Source organism: Ranitomeya imitator, chromosome 3 (assembly GCF_032444005.1).
Source record: "Ranitomeya imitator isolate aRanImi1 chromosome 3, aRanImi1.pri, whole genome shotgun sequence".
In the NCBI taxonomy this organism is placed as follows: Eukaryota; Metazoa; Chordata; class Amphibia; order Anura; family Dendrobatidae; genus Ranitomeya; species Ranitomeya imitator.
The window spans coordinates 737366828-737386813 of record NC_091284.1 but is presented as its reverse complement, the minus strand read 5'-3'; the positions used below and the strand labels follow the sequence as shown (position 1 = coordinate 737386813).

General features: G+C 41.3%; 1 protein-coding gene across 3 annotated transcripts in view; it reads right to left on the bottom strand.

Annotated features, from left to right (window-relative positions):
* The window catches only part of FNDC3A (fibronectin type III domain containing 3A), a 365351-nt gene that overhangs the window by 48632 nt on the left and 296733 nt on the right, over positions 1-19986 (bottom strand). For all 3 annotated transcript variants that reach the window (XM_069758841.1, XM_069758840.1, XM_069758842.1), the window contains 7 exons: positions 19687-19746; positions 12980-13118; positions 11262-11315; positions 8078-8202; positions 7809-7983; positions 3333-3419; positions 238-376 (listed from right to left, as the gene is read on the bottom strand). In XM_069758841.1, the coding sequence (XP_069614942.1) occupies positions 238-376; positions 3333-3419; positions 7809-7983; positions 8078-8202; positions 11262-11315; positions 12980-13118; positions 19687-19746 (779 nt within the window). The remainder of the gene's footprint in view (positions 1-237; positions 377-3332; positions 3420-7808; positions 7984-8077; positions 8203-11261; positions 11316-12979; positions 13119-19686; positions 19747-19986) is intronic.

Here is a 19986-nt window from a genome sequence, read left to right as displayed (position 1 = left end):
AGATCCAAGTAATACAGATTATTTTTTCCCTATGTTGCTAGTAAATTGGGTTATTGGACCCTTGATCAGTGTCAACCTGCAAAGCTGTAAATGGGATATAACAGCTCAATAGTAATAAGTAATGCTATGTACTTACAAAGTTACGTTTCTACTTCATACAGAATACGGCATAATTAGGTATAAAACGTCAAAACTGCTCAGATAAAACCGAAGACAAATGTAACCAGCAGCACTTACCCCAAGCTATGCGGAAGTTTTGTGCATGGACCTTTCCTTTCATAGTAGGCTTTGATGGTGCACCCGGCCTGTCTGGAAGAGTCACAAACTCCACCACCTCACTTGGACCGCTCTTCCCTTCTGAGTTATATGCAATAACCTAGAATTAGGGTTCCAGATTGAATATTGGAAGACATAACTAACAGGTGCACAATGCTTATAGCTGAACTAACACTGCAGGGCAGATAATAGAACTTCGATAATAAATGTAACAAAAGATTTGCTTGCATACAACTTCCAGTAACATTTGGTCTACATGGGGCAGACTAAGAGGAATAAAGAAAGTGCTCCAGTATTATTTTTGTACATAAGGTTAAAAGGGTTATTCCCAAGTTGTCTCAAACAGCATACAGCTTTCCAGTCTCTTGGTTTGTGACAGGATGGGCTCTCTTCCTTGAGAGACAGTTCTGGTGAAGAGCAGAGCTGTAAAATTAGGAGAACTAAAAAGCTCAGCATAGGTTCTGCAATAACACATTCAGCTATCAGTGATTTGCTCTGGAGAGTAAATCGCCATCACCATATTTACACAGAGATGACAAGGAATTTGGACAAGCACACCACTCAGGAAAGTGAGAGCTGTGATTAGGAGACCTGCTCTGAGACCAGCTGATGGTGGGGGTTGGTGATTTTGACAGCTTTATAACAGCAGCTTGTCAGGGGCTGAGATAAGCATCTAAAGGCCCCTTCACATTAAGCGACGCTGCAGCGATACCGACAACGATCCGGATCGCTGCAGCGTCGCTGTTTGGTCGCTGGAGAGCTGTCACACAGACCGCTCTCCAGCGACCAACGATGCCGGTAACCAGGGTAAACATCGGGTAACTAAGCGCAGGGCCGCGCTTTGTAACCCGATGTTTACCCTGGTTACCATCCTAAAAGTAAAAAAAAACAAACAGTACATACTTACCTACAGCCGTCTGTCCTCCAGCGCTGTGCTCTGCACTCCTCCTGTACTGGCTGTGAGCACAGCGGCTGGAAAGCAGAGCGGTGACGTCACCGCTCTGCTTTCCGGCTGACCGACGCTCACAGCCAGTACAGGAGGAGTGCAGAGCACAGCGCTGGAGGACAGACGGCTGTAAGTAAGTATGTAGCGTTTGTTTTTTTTTACTTTTAGGATGGTAACCAGGGTAAACATCGGGTTACTAAGCGCGGCCCTGCGCTTAGTTACCCGATGTTTACCCTGGTTACCAGTGAAGACATCGCTGGATCGGTGTCACACACGCCGATCCAGCGATGTCAGGAGGAGTCCAGCGACTAAATAAAGTTCTGGACTTTATTCAGCGACCAACGATCTCCCAGCAGGGGCCTGATCGTTGGTCGCTGTCACACAGAACGATTTCATTAACAATATCGTTGCTACGTCACAAAAAGCAACGATATCGTTAACAATATCGTTATGTGTGAAGGTACCTTAACTGATCTTCAGAAATCAATGGGCTGGGGAGAGATGGATGGTATGTTAGGAGTTAATGTATTTCCTGAAATGTAACTATTTCGCACTCTTGGCCAAGGTCTGAGCAGGCACTAGTGGCTGAGCTTCATGAAAGCCAGCTGTACACTATGAAAGATAAAAGCTCTCACTTAAGGAAAAGGACATAAGATCGAAAAGGAAAATAAATGGCAAACTTTCTTATTTTCATGCGGTCTAACTAAAGCAATTTACTATCTATAGAATACTTAAAAAAAGCTTAACTTTTAAGGAAATTACAAAAAACAGAATACACGTTATAATTTCCCATTGATCTCTACTATTTTCAGCTGGAAAATGGAGAATGAAAAGGGTCTTTACATGTACCTGACCTTTCCAGTGGCATTTCAGAAATAGCGGTTGTGGGTGCCCTTGAGAATTAACACAGTTCTTGACCATGATATGACCTCTATCCTGTATTTTTTTTACCAGCATAGCTGCTCTGATGTCTCCCACATACAGAACACACAGACATGACGGAGTCCTGCTCCCCTGTATCTATATAGTACATATTCAGAAGCAGCATGGATGGTATTATATAGCAGTACTAACCAGTAAAGCTGTGAATCCAGTCCTTGAGTTATAGAAACACTCGTACTAGAAAGCTGCAGCACCTTCTGTCACTCTCTGTGCCTATTCTCTCACTGTGATGTAGATGTTGGAGGAGTAAAGGATAGGGTTTCTCAATTATAACATTATCCTTTTGTTCACAAGGGAGAAAAGCTTTGCTTGGTGTGTCTTGCAGTGACTTACTCCTTTTCTCCCTATTTAAAAAAATGTGCATGCTTGGCCGAACCATACGGGGAGGCCAGTAAGACCAACCACTATCTAAAAATGTATGGCCAGCTTTAAAACTCAAAAGAGGAGATTGAGAGAAGATTTTTTTACTTGTTTTTTCCTATATTTAATGTTGCTTTAAACCAACAGAGTGTAAACAGGAGATGCTACCCAAATCTTATTTATCTGGTGTTCATATCCGATATGGTGATTATTAATGGCTCCAGGTTCTACAATTAACTGGAACAACAACAAAAATACAGTATATATTTATTTTTAAAGTTAAAGAAAATTACCCGGCCATTAACACAAAGTCTCAGCTCTCTGCACCTCTGATAGAGCTACGAGATGGAAGAGGAAGCTGGAAATAATCAGCGTCATATCTACCATTCATTAAGTACAAATGGCCAGACACATTACAATCTGACTGGAGGAGCCTTATAATGTCAATGGGATCCACAGACAATAAAAGCGTCACAACAAGGGCAAATATGGCTCACAATGATTAGTCTTTGCCTTGCAAATGTTTATGTTTCAACTAGAAATAAACCATTCCCACCATCTAGCTGCTTCCCCTGGTCCTATAAATGAAATGTAAGTGAATCAGGACCGAACGGTGGGCTGAATAAATGCTAAGCGTACAGTAATATATGGCTATCCTATTACATGCCGTATCCGGAGGATATGCCATAAATGCTCCAGATTTCAGTACTCATACAGTCCTTTTGGCATGTAAAATTGTGACTAGCCTCTGATGGAATGGCTCAAATGACCTCGATACAGAGCAAAACATACAGGAGAACGCCCGTACCCTGAACTTGTATTTTGTGCTGCGCCTCAGGTTCATTACTGTGAATGTAAGATCATCTCCATTATATTTTGGCTTGAATCCATAGCCCTATGAAAATAAAACAATAAGATGACTCAAACTTATTGCAAAAATGCAGCTTCATAAAAAAACAAAACAAAAAAAACAACAATTATTATGTAGGTAGATTGACAAAAATAATCCATGGATTGACTATCATAACTTTCCATTCTCCTTTTTTATATGGGGCAACAATCTACAGCCACAGACCACACAACTTGAGGATTAGGTTTGGACAGATTATGATCTTCATATACTGATAAAATGTGAAACGTGGGACGTAGTGGACATATTGTTAAGTAATGTATATCTCTATCTGACCGGAGTTGCTGACAACATGACGGTCTCACCTCATATCATCCGCGGTTTACTAATAACTTCAATAAATTCAATTTAATGTGTAAGAGAATGGAATAATTATGGCTCCTGTTGCCAAGCAAAGCAATGTCCTTCTCACGTAAAGTTATTATATTATGGTAAGAAATTAGTGTATCAGCACGATCCTACAATGGTCAGGATAATAGGATGATACAGCTGTACCCATAGATCAGACGAGAGCTGCCGTAGACATGGAGTCGGTCAATGCCGCTGTATACACGGACTATGCTGCACTGCCAGGAGAGAAAGATCTTAGGGGTTGTCCTGGACTGCCACGGATTACCAATCCATCGGATAGGGATCAATACGAGATCAGTGGGGTCCGACACCCGGCGTCCTCCCCAACCAGCTCACATCGAGGTGATGAAAGGGTAGAACGGCCATGTACATTGCTTACTGGCCTAGTCCCAGTGCCACATTTCACTTTTTGAAACCTGTGGTTGTTTCCTATTTCTACAGAATGAGAAGGCTACAGCCATAAAGTGACGCCACCACAACAAATTTTTATGGAAGCAGTAAGGAAGGGACACGCATACCGCGAAAGCGTAATAAAAGGGAATCAATTTTTTTCATTGTTATGCACCCTCTGGACCATCATTGTAATTATGGTGGACACCCCTTTAAAGGAGGCAAATACTAGACGCCGCACCCAGATAGAGAATGAATAGAGAAGGCCTAGCCTTGTACTCTACATAGTTTTTTTTCTGGCAATGACAATAGCAAAGGAAATGGCTAAAAAGGTGAGCAACCCATCTATCAGCCATTTATGGCGTAACCAACACAAAAAGTGGACTGAAAAATCCTCCAAAAAATTCAAAAAAAAGTCACAGAGAAAAAAGCAGAGATGTTTTACCTGCTGAAGCCTCCAACCAAATGCACTGCGGGGTGCAGCGGACCCGATAAATGATGGCAAACACACAGGTGCAAAAAATACCGATGAAACAACCACTTTCAATCCAGTGTTGGCTGTTTGGCATTAGTGCACAAAAAGATAAGAGATACTAGTCTGTATATGGCATAATTCACACAATCAATGCAGAGCATCTGGTTTACAGCCTATTAGTAACGCACATGCAGGCGGGCTGCCCAGTGCTACAAAATGCATGCTGTGTGAACAGGGGCCAATAGTTTACAGAGCCTTGCAGGGCGCAGTCGGACCAAGATGGCTCTGTAAACTATTGGCCCCTGTTCGCACAGCATGCATTTTGTAGCACTGGGCAGCCCGCCTGCATGTGCGTTACTAATAGGCTGTAAACCAGATGCTCTGCATTGATTGTGTGAATTATGCCATATACAGACTAGTATCTCTTATCTTTTTGTGCACTAATGCCAAACAGGCAACACTGGATTGAAAGTGGTTGCTTCATCGGTATTTTTTGCACCTGTGTGTTTGCCATCATTTATCGGGTCCGCTGCGCCCTGCTGGTGCATTTGGTTGGAGGCTTCAGCAGGTAAAACATCTCTGCTTTTTTCTCTGTGATTTATGGCGTAACGTATGGACATGTGACCGCTGCAGCCAAACACTGGAGAACTATGGATTCCAGGAAGGAAACAGCTGCATTTTATAACTCATGTGCCACTGAGGATTTTCAAAAGCGATCCACACCTTTAGGCTATGTTCACATGTTGCGTTTTGCGCACACACTTTTTTTTCCTGGCTGAATGGAAAAACTGCTGCTTTTTTTGAAAACACAGGAAAACCTGCTTTTTATCTGCAGCTTTTTTACAGCCATAAGATCAGGTTTGGGCTACAGAAAGAAAGCAGCAACAAAGCAACATTTGAACATTGCCTTAGGGTTGCTCTAAAGCCAAGATAATTACCTATGTACGTTAAATATTCACATGTTGGAAGGTACTTTGGAATTCTGCTTGCAAAAAGCACCTCAATATACCACCCTTAACTTAAAACAAAACACTAAAAATGGTGCTAAATAAAGAAGCAACAATTCCCCTACTGTACCTGACACTCTTATTTTAAGGACTACTGGGTCCCAAGAACATTTCTGTAGTTTTTGCCGTCTCTAGATCAACAATTACTAGCTCCTGTAAGTACGTATTGGTCACTGCCGTGGCCAGTGATTGGCTGCAGTGGTTACACATCCAACCAAAGCAGACCACCATTCTGATAAACGATGGACAGACATATACCAATATCTTTATTGAAAATTACCTATAAAAACATATAAAAACAATGGGAAGCCACTAGGCGGCTCCACAACCTGCATAAAGAGCTCAGTAACAGGTAAGTCAGTATAGTCACTGTTGAAATGCTAATTAGTAAGCGCCGGTGGCATATATTTACACATACATAGTGTCAATCAAATAGTGTAACAGTACATCTAAAGAAATAAGAGAACAGTGTAACCTAACCCCACAATGACCGAGCCAATTTCGACCATAATGGCCAAGCCAAATTTTACAATTCTGACCAGTGTCATCTTTTGTTGTTGTAACTCTAGAACACTTCAACGGATCCCACTGATTCTGAGAATGTTTTTTCGTGACATATTGCACTTCATGATAGTGGTAAAAATTTATTCGATATAACTTGCATTTTTTTTGTGAAAAAAAAAATGGAAATTTGGCAAAAATTTTCAAAATTGTGCAATTTTCAAACTTTTAATTCTTATGCCCTTAAATCACAGATATGTCACACAAAATAGTTAATAAGTAACATTTCCCACATGTCTACTTTACGTCAGCAATATTTTTTAAACAATATTTTTGTTAGGAAGGTATAAGGGTTAAAAGTTGATCAGCTATTTCTAATTTTTCCAACAAAATTTACAAAACCATTTTTTTTAGGGACCACCTCACATTTGAAGTGACTGAGTGGTCTATATGACAGAAAATACCCAAAAGTGACACCATTCTAAAAACTGCACATCTCAAGGTGATCAGAACCACATTGAGGACTTTTATTAACCCTTCAGGTGCTTCATAACAGGAACTGAAGCAATGCACCGACAGTTACTAATTAGGCATTCCAACAGTGGCTATACTGATGCCTGCCTGTTACTGAGCTATTTATGAGGGTTGTGGAGCCACCTAGCGGCTTCCCATTGTTTTAATTGAAAAATATTTAGAATTGATTCCTCAGTGGTTGATACCATCTTTTCAGTTAGCCATTAATAGGTATCAAATTGCAGGCTTTCTAGACTACTCAGATCCCTTCATCGGGCATAGAATAACACAAAATCTTAAGAATCACATGTTTATGCACAACAAAGCACAGAAATAATGCAATATAATATATAATATTGTATTATTTCTTTCTGTGCTATGTTGTGCATAAATATGTGATTCTCCAGAATTTCCTTTAGTCTTTGCCTGATGAAGGGACCTGAGTAGTCTAGAAAGCTTGCAATTTGTTACCATCTTTTCATTTAGCCATTAAAAGGTATCAACCACAGAGGACTCTCAATTCTAAATATTTTTGTATCTACTGGCTAACACGGTACAAAGATATATATCTTTCCTGTATCATTGTTTTAATGTCTTTATAGGTAATTTTCAGTAAAAAATGTTAGGGCGTGTATATATTTCTCTGACAACATTTTTTCTTATATCATTTATGTTGTTTTATGTACTGAACCTTCCATCCTGTCCATGTGGAATGTCCATTTTTTTCATTAGTTTATATGTACCTGTAATGTGACATAGCATTCTATAATGCTGTATATCAGCGATGGCCGCATATCGTATCGGCCAACCCTGGTGACAGGTTCCCTTCAAATGAAAATAGTAGGCAGCGTCCAGCAGGTGATGACGTTCAAAACATCTTGATTCTGCGAAACACCGGATGTGACGTTTCAACCGGTCACAGGTCATTTTCAACCATACAAAATGGTGCAGCACAGCAGGTTTATATAGTAAATCCAATTCGACAGAACAAACAAAATTCACAGCTCCACCCCCAGAAATATCAGACAAACCCTTAATGTCATTAGGACAACTTTAAAAGATATATTTTATTATATTTATTCCCTAAATTACTTATATTAATCAGATTAGTCATTTCTATTTCTTACTCAAACATACCGAGGTTTCATCTTCCATTTCCAAAATATAAGAAATCCCTTCATCAGACGGTGTACCCGAGGGTTTAGTCCACTGCAGTGACAACCAGCTAATTCCAGCCTTATTGAGTACTGGACTTGCTGGCACTGTCGGAGCACTGCCTGAGGTGTAGAACAGAACTTCTTCACTAAAACCGCTGAGAAAGGAAATAAAAAAGGGAAACATTCACTTATGAGCACAGCAAGGACCTGGAAGAGCATCTGCATTATTCTATATGGACAGGTCCTTACCTCATGCCCATATCATTTTTTGCAGCAAGTCGGAAGGTGTACCCCATTGCTGGAGACAATTTTGTTATTCTAAACTGTCTCTGAAGCCCATAGTAACATTGGCAGAATTCTTCACATCCTTTACCCTGATGAAAATATTCAAGCAAAATTGAAATTAACCCAAGAAAAAAAGCACATTTATAATAGATACCCCATTATCAATTACAATAAAACCACCTTGCCTAATATTATTTAAGTGCCCAGAGGGTTGCATCCCCAGCTGTCAGTTTTGCCTGGTTGGTTATCAATAATTCAGGGGAGCCTATTTATTTATTTATAATGCATGCGCCAGCTGATGACTACTCTCATCAGCCGCTCCTACTCTCGATGTTAATAGCGGCAGCAGGCGTAGGCTGATAGGAGCAGTAGTCCCATCAGCTGATGCCAGTGACCGGAGGTAAGCTTTTTACCTCCGATCACAGCTAAGCGCTCATGCCGTCATTTGACAGCATGGGAACAGTGGTTCACTGACTGGGTGCAATGATTTTACCACCGATCAGAATTAAAGTTTGCCGTTCTGTCATGCACATGACAGTGCGACAAACACATGGAGTTTGGCGGCTGAACCCGAACAGTAACACGGATTTCCTGGTGAAGTCCGTGTTCGATTTCTGTTACTGAACAATAGGTGTTCGGTACGGATGCAAAGCTTTACTGTTGAGTTTCAACCATCTCTACTCTTATATCCAACTCGTGTCCCATTTGCGCTTTACTTCCACCCGAGGCGTCTATTTTCCCCAATAGTTATAATTGTGCTGTGATATCAAACCCTTGCAGACGCCTTTTCTTTTCTTCTCCCTTTCTTCCTTTAATTATTTTCTTCTTTCTTTCTGAAATTGATAACTCTGGCAATTTTGACATTAATTACTTGATCTAAGGAGATGCTTGCACAACTCTTGTTCTGGTTTCCAATTTGTGAATTGCTGTTTTATATTCATGATAGTAATTATACTCCCGGTGTTCATGTAGTTTATTGTATATTGTTGAAATAGGTTTTCTACATTCTTTATTGTACTTGTATTTGTCAATTTAAACTAATAAAACTTTTAATATAAAAGAAATAAAAATGAAATCTGATTAATCAGACTAAGCTACCTTCTCCCATGCTGCATGGTCCAATTCCAATTTTTAAGTGGCAGCAAAGACTCTTAGAAGGACAGGGGTCAGCATGGACATTTTGTCTTAAATCATAGAATGCTGAAATGCACTGTGAATTCTGGGACTTATTATAAACATCACGTACTAGTAAAGTGCTAAGTGAACTTTTTAACTTTACCAATATTTCAAAACATAATTTAAGGATTTGATAGAAAACAAAACAAAAAAATCCCACACAACTTAAAATTACAGCTTTGAAAATGCTTGGTCTCCTCCTTGTATTTTCAGGCAGTACATTATTGGTAATATACAGCATATCAAAACTTTAAGCTGCACTATAGATGATTAAGGCTGTGTGCCCATGTTGCATTTTTTATGCGTTTTCGCCGTGTTATTGATGCAGCGGAAATGCTTAAAAAAAAAAAAACGAAAAATGCATTCCCATGCAATCCTATGGGATTCCGCAGCGGCTGTGCCCATGCTGCGGATTTTCCCGCTGCGGAATCGCATAGCGGTAAAATCCGCAGCATGTTCATTATTTCTACGGAATCACGGCAATTCCGCCGCCATAGGATTGCATTCAAATGCTCACTTTACGCGCATGTGGCTATGTCCACCATGCGTAAAGTGAGCGCTTCATGTGCGGATGGTACCCAGGGTTTGGAGGACTGGAGACTCTCCTTCAGGCCCTGGTATCCATACTCATGTAAAAAAAAAAAAATAAAAATAAAAATTAGGGATATACTTACCTATTGATGGCCCCTGGAGTCCTCCCGGCGGCTTCCGTTTCCAGGGATGCATTGTGCGAATCACCTGGGATGATGTCGCGGTAAAGCGTCCATGACGTCACAAAGGTCCTTCGCGCAAAGCATCCCTGGGAACGGAGAGTACCGGGAGCGCCGCTGAGGAGATCGGAGCCGTTTGAAGGTGAGAATAACCATATTTTTTATTATTTTTAACATTCTATCTTTTACTATTGGTGCTGCATAGGCAGCACCAATAGTAAAAAGTTGGTCACACTTGTCAAGCACTATGCTTCACAAGTGTGACCAACCTGTCAATCACTTTTCCAAGTGATGCTTCAAATCGCTTGGAAAACGCAAGCATTCTGTAAGCTAAAAACACTTGCAAAACGCTTGTGTTTTGCAGGAAAACGCATGCGAATTCTGCATGCGTTTTACCCGCGGCAGGGAGTTGCGGAAATGCTGCGGACATTTCCGTAGCATTTCTGCAACGTGGGCACATAGCCTTACCGAGGTAATTTCTTAGAATTTACAGTAAAATCCCTTAAAGTGATATAGTAAAGTTTTGGTGTAATGAAGTTGCACTAGAAGATGCTGCCGCCACATTGAGTCTTTATGGTACTGCACAGCTCCTACGCCTATGAATTGTTGTGAATCTAAAGGGACCAAGGCATAATTAAAATGCAGCGAAACACCGGGCTACCAACAGATATTCCACATTTCTGGCTGCTGTACACACGATAATTATGCAGTCATAATATCGTAAGTCATGACCAAGAATCATTTAACAATATTGGTTTGAAAGGCTTAGGCTGATAATATTGGTTTTTAATCTTAGGGTGCTTTCACATTGCGTTTTGGCACCTGTTCAGTGGCCACATCAGGTCTTATGTCCGAACCCCCTGCAAAAACAGGGCACAGACGTTTGTGCAGACAGTGCCATAGACAATCATGGTGTTGACAGAGCAAACGTGTGCTCTGACGTACATCATTTTTGGGAGTGTACACCTACTGGAGACGGACACCCAGATGCAGTCTGTTACAGGGGTACATGCTGCCCCCACAAGTGCGGTGTAGTTGGCCTCTGGGTTCTCTGCCTTAAAGGCCTGACAACCCTTCCCCTCTGCTCTTCCGTGTCGGCGGTGGCAGGCTTCTGGTTACATGCAACAGTCATCAATCGAGAGAAGAAACACTTTAATACAGTGGATGTAAATTCAACAACACTCACTGCAGCCAGGGACATGAAAAAACTACTAAAAGAAATATAGCGTGTCCCAGGTTGGACAATATGGTGTCTAACTTACTTCATCCCATTCTAAAAGGTAATTGTGTATCTTTGAGCCATTATCACACGAAGCCTGAAAAAAAAAGATAAAAGGCAAATCATAAACTACTGCAAATAATTATTTTTCATATGCGTTTCTTGCAGATCCTATGGATGTAACATAAAGCGATGCAGTGGGATTAATGCGTTAAAAGGGGTTGTCTCATTTCAACAACTCCTGGATGTCAGATGAGGGGCCCATTCCTGGGGACCCCAACTTCTAGGAGTTAAAAAAAAAAAAAAAAAAAAAAGGGATATTACAAAGAACACCCCTCACCTGGGAGATCCTGCCTGCCTGTGTACTACATCTTTAATCCCCAACCTTTCTTACCTCAACAGCCACATTGAGTTCTGAGAGATGGCTATGAGCCACATCCAGCAGACCCGTCCTCCTCCATTGTAATGTTACCCAGAGCCCAGTTTACCAGCTAAATGACAGCCAAAACTTCCCCACAGAAACACCCTTGTTCCCCTCTCCCTTATAGGGGTTCCCACTTTGCCCTCATTCGTAATTCTAGCATGATGCATTCCCACAATACTACGGTATCCCTCGTCAACATCCTCTAACTAATAGCATCACCCTATCTCCAGCTCACCATATGTATCCCCACCACCTCTCCTGATAGTATATGCACATCCAGATCCACTCTCCTGTGCAGGACAACTCACAAAATTCACCATCTGGAGACCTTTCCTTCATAGCCGTTTGCTAGACCTTGCGCTCATGCACAGAGTTAGCAGACAATGGCGACGCAGAGATCTCAGGCCCGCAAGCCACAGGTTGGGGACTGTAGTAGTACATGATCAGCGAGTTACTGGAATGACGGCCATGTAATAATAGATATCAACTGCATTGGTCAAGTTTTTAAAGCAGAACCATTAAATGAGTTTGAGACAATCCTTACAATGTTCCTTCATGTACCCCACATAGGAAGAAACACAAGGGCATTTGAAGATTCGGTGTCCTCATGGATTACTTGTATACACATTGAATTTAAATTTATTACAGTCTCCACATTGAAATAAACCAGCACAGTTCTCAGATTCACAATGCCATTACAGACTTTTTGGAAGTAAAACATGGCCGGCTACCGGTATCACTAAGTATTAGGTTATGACTTACGGACCCAAAAACATCACTTTCAGCTACTTAAATAAAGACTAAAGCTGCACAATCCGGGATGTTTGAACATGCTGCCCGCCATCGTCCTTTCATTATGGAGTAGGTGAGAAAAGAAAAGAAAACGTGTCTAGAAAAGACTACATGAGCTAGAAATATCCCGCCAGGGAGCATCACAAGGTGTTGAGCAAAGCTGCAAGACGAAATGCGCCATTACCATTATATAAAGGACGTATTCAATGGAACAGATCGTGAAAGGTGTGATTTCCCTCCTCCATATAAAATCCATTTGCTCGAGTTATAATAACACAACAGATGGCATATCTGAGGGATTTCCATACTTGTTGCTGCAAAACAATCGTCTTTATATGTCACACGTCTGACAGCAATGGTTCCACTGACTTACATCATGCTTCATTAGCAATAGTAAATGTAGCTACAGCAGATACGCTCTAACTATTTCCTCATCATTAGCAGGTAATAAACACTCTTTTTGGGAAAGAGGCTGGCCACTACCAATTTACTGATCAGCTGTTACAGGTCGTGTCCGGACGCTGCCTGTTCTTGACACGACTCACCTTCCATTGAAGGGAAAGTGAATTTTTGGTCCGATTTGTAATTCGGGGAGCGTTGGGCGTTTCTGGTTCACAGCTCATTGTGGTAAAGTTTACAGCCTCAGAAGAGTTTCCTTTAACAAAGTTTAATTCTGCTTGCACTCTACAGAGAAAAAGGGAGAAAAAAATGAATATTTACAGTACACAGACCTCACTATGCTCACTGGATTTACTCAGACTAGAAGTACAAAGTTTCTAAAGTTACAAAAACTTTGTCAAAACTCAAACATAATGATCAGATGTAATTTAGTTCATACAAAAGATATAGTGTATAAGAACTATAATTTATAATAAATAATTGAGACATTTATTCCACATCATTATTTGACAAAGTCATGAGATAGTAGCTAGTCAGTCATTTATTATTTATAACAAATGAAGATCATGTAGTGGAATAATTTGATCCCTAATACAAGATATTTATCAGCTAATATATTACAATCCACTTGTATAATGTTACATTAGCTATTGTAGACAAACGTCAATATGGGAAAAAACAACACGTTCCCAGAGGGTCAGAATAACTTTTTTTTTAATATAAGATGCAATGATAGACAGCCCTGCACTCTGCAGCTACTGTGTACTACAGCGCACAGCTGAGTGCGATTACAAACACTTTCCGCTTTTATCTCACAGCAGTCAGTCAGGGAGTGGTGCGGAGCACAGCTGAACCGGGAGAGATTTTCAAAACACCTATGCATTTTCATCTCTCTTCACAACACCTATGCTTTCCCTCCATACCAATTGCATTGAGATGAAAGCCAAAAGTGTTTGTAATCACATAAAAGGTCTGCTGTACTAGTCACAATAGCTGCAGAGATCAGGGCTGAGAACTGAGCTGTCGATCCATTACATCTGATCTTCCAGGTGCATTCTTTTTTCCCCCAGCACAATACCTCCTGCTTATCATTGGCCAATGTCACACAGAGGAAAAAAATAACACTCCCAGAGAAAAGTCTCTGGTAAAGCCCCACTAGGCTTATTATAAAATATAAGCTATACTTTACAAGATAATATCTCCGCAACGGAACGGATAAAATAAAAATTAACCCCTTCACAACATGCGCCATACATGTACAGCACATGTTGGATCTCCCCCTTTGATGTGGGCTCTGGCAAAGAGACCACATCTTACCCAGCACATGTCTGCTGATTTGAACAGCTGACATGTGCCCCTAACAGCTGTGGGTGGAGTCGCGATCCACTCGCGACTGTTAACTAGTTAAATGCCGCTGTCAATCTCGGATAGTGACATTTAACAAGATCGCGCAGGAAACGCGTCACTAACCCTGCCCATCTCACATGACCGCTGTTGCCGATGGGTTGGCATGACAACCCGGGGTCTGCAGCAGACCCCTGTGGTTGTCATTGCCGGATTGCCAAGAGTCACCCAGCGGTCGGCGTCCATAGCAAATGAGCATTTCTGCTACTCAGACCAGGGCTGAAGCACAAGCGATCACAGCTTCTAGTCTCCCATGGAGACAATTGAAGCAAGAGAAAAGTTACCGTATATAAAAAAAAAAAAAAAAAAAAAAGTTTTTTATATATTTGGGATCTCCACATTTAGAATAGCCCGATCTATCAATATATAACAATAATTAATCCGATCGGTAAACAGCGTAACGAGAAAAAAAGTCAAACCGCCAGCATTGCATTAAAATACAATAATGGGCGACCTTAAATGTTACCAATAAAAACATCAGATTGGCGCACAAAAAATAAGCCCTTACCAAGCCACAGATCATGAAAAATGGAGACGCTACGGGTCTCTCGGAACATTACGTTTTGTTTGTTTTTTAACACAAACTTTGGATGTTTGGTATCTACAAACTTGTAGTGACCTGGAGAATCATAATGGTAGGTCAGTTTTAGCATTTGATGAACATGGTAAAAAAAAAAAAAAAAAAGGTGGAATTGCACTTTTTGCAATTTCACTGCACTTGAATTTTTTCCCCGCTTTCCTGTACACTATATGGCAAACCAATGGTGTGGATCAAAAGTACAACTCGTCCTCCAAAAATAAAGCCCTCTCATGGCCATATTGATGGAGAAATGGAAAAGTTATGGCTCTGGGACGAAGGGGAGCAAAAAACAGAAACACAAAAACGAAAATGGGCTGCAGTGTGAAGGGGTTAAAATAGTTTTACTTTGCTCTGCTGTCCCCATTTTGTGATGTGGCTAGTTTAACATACTAAAATTGGTGAAAGGACCTCTATAGTGGAAAATATGTAATCAGAAAAAGACCTATTGCCTAAATCCTTTTTCTTTGTGATAAATGCATTTAAACAATTTGGAAGGTTTCTTTTTTTGTAATCAGTTTGTGTTATGAAAAATAGAAAATAAGTGCTGCAGAATGACAAAGCTCATCTGTGTGTATACCAACAAATCCCACAATTCCACACATTACAGCGACATCTTTCTTCCTTATTATGGAGGAAAGTAGGGTTATGTTAGGATACCATCTCCATGTGTCAGTAAACTGTGTAATATATCGGCGTATTAATAGTCCCGGCCACTGTGAGCCTGAAGTGTGGGGAGTAGGTGGAATTAGTCATTGCCTGTGGGATGGCCGTTACATGAGGAAAGGAAACACAATACAAGGAGGAAAGTGATCGGCAATAATCACAGCGAGGGGCACACAAGTGGGCTAGATTTATGCAAACGGCTTTGTAAGGAAGCGGGATTTTAGCTGAATGGATTGAAATTTGTTATACCTTATGTTTAGAAGTACACATTGACAAGTCCACAATGCAAAATGGTTACAATTTGTAAAATGTTTTGCTCTTTTGCTTTTTAAGAGTGAGAGAGACGGCCAGGGGAACCGGGCTTAATACGACAGGAGAGGACAATACTTAAAGGAAAAAGTTACACTAAAGTGACTGATATGTCAGACCTCAACAAATCTCCAGATCTATACAGCCCTACAGCTCTTTGGCACAACTAGAAATCTCCTAAACAAGGATGATAAAACAATGGAGTTTTCTAATATATATTTTAGTAACGGAAATGTGTCTAGGAGTGCGCCCATCCCATGGCATCCACAGTCTATGTCCTTCAAGTAGCATTCAGTGCTTTCATAAGCCCCTTGATGTCCATTGTTTGTGTCTATCCCAAAGGATATGTTGGATGGGACAATCTCCGTCATTCCCATAGACACTAAAATGGAGTGTTAAGCCCCCATATACATTACATGGCTGTAGACAGAATAGTTTGGCCGATCATTCATCTGGCAGCCATCTGAGCAGATTCCCCCATACACGAGAGCGCTCGCTCTGCTGAGAGTTCCTGTGTTCTCGATGAGAAAGAGTCTCTGCCAGACACCTCTGGCGGCAGATATCACGGGAAGAACAGAAAGATCTGCAGGTCGAAATCAGACTTGCCGGATCCTTATCTTCCCCAACATCATCTGTCAGGAGCCCCCTACAGATTAGGTTGTCATCTGAGTCAGTAGATATCGCCAGATTAGTCTAATGTATATGGGGGGGCGTAAGTGTGCACGTGTGATCCATTCGGATCCATTCAAACGCAGGACTTCGATCCCTCATTCTTAGATTTGGTAGTGATCCCAGCGACCTCACATTTATCACCTATCCTATACCACTGATGTTATTACCATTGACTACATAAGTATGGATAGAATTATCACCAGAAATATTATTAATAACCCAGAAGTCCTCTCATAATGCAAGCAGCATAGTGACCATTGGAGCAAATAAACCATATTAACCACTAAGCCATGTTTTTGAGGATACAATATCTATAAAATCCCAACTGAGTTCTAGAAAACTCTATTTGTCATCTGTAGATATTATCAGTTGTGCGCGTCATTGCCAGATCCCCGATGCCTCTTACCATGAAGTACAGCCAGGGCTGTGGAGGCGGTAAGCCAAACCTCAGACTCAATTTCCATGACACCGACTCCACAGCCCTGGGTACAGGCCCATTGTGTTTGCCAAGTTCTACATGTTCCCAGGTCACCACACACTGTGGAGCGGTGAATCCCAAGTAATGCAGCTCAGCTTGTTCCCTTGGAGCTGAAACACAGAAACCAAGAATGGCCACCACCACACAATGTACAGAGCTGTGGTGCTCCGGTAAGAGCCGATTATGTGCCGCACCCCAAGCAATCTGAGACTGATCACCACTCCTAAGGCCACGTTCAGTATTTGGTCAGTATTTTACAACAGGATCTGTAAGCCAGCACTTGATGCTATTATACGCTTCCTCAATTTGTTCCTCTCATGGTTTTGACTTACAAATACTGATGTAAGATACTGACCAAACACTCACTGTGACTCAAATATAGGTCATCAATATCTTAGTTCTGGAGAACATCTAGTATGACCTTCCACCCCAAGTGCCAGCAAAACCTTTTAAATGTATGAGTACTCTCCTAGTAGCTGAAGGGTAGCCAAGGAAGGAAAACCTTGGTTTTTTTTTCTTCATATAATTACGGCTAATTACATTTTCAAACAAAAAAAAGAAAAGAAGGTACACTGTCCACATATACTCAACAAAATAGTAGAATTGTAATCCACGCAATAGTTGAAGAAAATAAATACTTATGACAGACTTTAGGTTGTTTATGAAGGAGCTTCAAGCTGCCGACGACGTTCTTACAGAAGAGGATCTAGTTTACGGTCTTTGCCTCACTGCAGGGAGATCACAAATCACTACTTGTACACTAGCGCCATCTATAGTGTGATAATTAGAATGCATTCTCTTAAAAGCAAGAGGGAAAGGCTATTTTTTGTGTTAACATTTAATTAGGCCCGCTCCTGAAGGAACATGCTTTTTTTTGTGGCATATCTGAATTGTGGCCTATAGATGTGGTCTCAAACTCCAACTCAAGATTATGGCTAAACTGAACAAAGTATAAGGGTATGTGCACACGATGCGGCTTTTGCTGCAGATCTGCAGCGTTTCCGCAGATGCGGATCCGCAGCAGTTTCCCATGAGTTTACAGTATAGTATAAACTTATGGGAAACAAAATCCGCAGTGCACATGCTGCGGAAAAAAACGCGCGGAAACGCCGCGTGCGGAATCCGCAGCATTTTTACACCTGCTCCAATAGAAAACTGCAGATGTAAGACCGCAGCGGAATCCGCAATAGAAAACGCGATAAATCTGCAGGAAAAACCGCAGCGGTTTTGCACTGCGGATTTATGAAATCCGCTGCGGAAAAATCTGCAGAGGAGCTTTCTACGTGTGCACATATCCTTACAACCAGCACTGAGCTCACAAATGCAATTTATTCTATTGTCTTAAAAGGGCTGTTCACCATTGAACACACCCATTCTAATTGGCCACAATGTGCTTCATAAAATAAGAAAAATAACATACCTACTCAGCATTGATCCGTGTCCCCAGAGATCTCATGACATGCAATGTCAGGTGAGCGCTGCAGATGTCTCAATTTTCATCACAGCAGACTTGCAACACAAGGAACAATAGGCGTCATAAAGCTTTGGCTTTAAAGGGACAAGTAATATGGTGTGCAGTGAACGGGATACGCCAATAGGTTCCAACATTAGAGTTTTCATTAATAGCTACTCCGTAAGTCACAGATGAAGGCACTTGGGCTACTCCTAAGCAAGAAATGCCTACTAAAGTGTCTGAATTGCTGCAACCTCACAACAGAAAAACATTTAAAGCACAACCTTTCTGAAGCATGGCACCCTGGCATTTCCTATAGGGAGTAAAATGGTGTTGGCAACCTGGCATCATTGAGCATAGGCTATACAGGCTCGACTGTTTAGGTCCTGCAACAGCATAGGTTGGAGAGAAGGGTCCTCTCATCCCTTATTACCAGGTGAGTGGTCTGAGAATGTTCCTGAGAACAATGGCACAGCTGGTTACTACAGACAGCATGTCTCAGAGTCTATGGGCAATTACTATAGAGACCACCTGGTCCACAACGCAACATCGGGGCTGTCTGACGAGACGCGCAACAGCGCTACAATAATATATACAGAACTGCTAAGCGGATCCACGTTGCACACAATTTATTTGCAAAGGTGCCAACGTCAGACCGAGTCCGGGAGAAGAAAGCGCCTGGAAAAGTCTGGAGGTATGGGGGATGAGCGCTGCTGTGGGGCGAGACACTCGCAGGAGCGGTAGCGCTGTAACCTCTCAGAAGATCGGCGCCGTGCTGCAGGGATCACGTTGCTCCCGGGACTGCGCTCATCCCCCATACCTCCAGACTTTTCCAGGCGCTTTCTTCTCCCGGACTCGGTATGACGTTGGCACCTTTGTGGGCCCATACATATTTGTTGTGGCTTCCAGTAATCCAAAAACGGTTTCTGATGAAGGTCTTGGGATTAGACCGAAAACGTTTAATTTTGAACTGGATGCACTAAATAAACTAATTGTTCACTTATCATCTTGCAAAAAGATCTCCTGAGTGCCAAGTAATTTACTGCTTACTATTTATACCGCAGAGAATGAACACATCACATAGTCACACGTGCGTCCTTCATAAAAAAAGATGTATGTTCACACCAAAACAATGTGGAAACGGTTGGCGATTTACTTACCAGTAACCAACATGAGCTAGACATGAGCCATTTATCATTTCATGATAAAACTGAAACACTATAACTGATGTGACAGATAGACAAAATAATATCCACAACCTAAATACAGCACAACACATAATGGTGTCACCGACCTGGCGTGATAATCTGTTGCAGGTCTCAAATCATCCACAGTAACACTGGCTTTCTCTCCGCTGAAAAGAAAATGAAAGCATCTGTGACTTAGCTGTGCAGTCATTTGATGTGCGAAAATAATTTATTTCTAGACGTCTTAGGCATTTACACTATTGCTCCTATTAAGGCAATTTGCATGCAGTATATTCTTTTAAAAATGTTATTTGTCATTTTTAGAATAAAACAGAAGAAATACTCAAAGTCAAAACCAACAACTAAAGTCAAGCAGCTCATTGCAAACCTTATACTCAGCAATACTC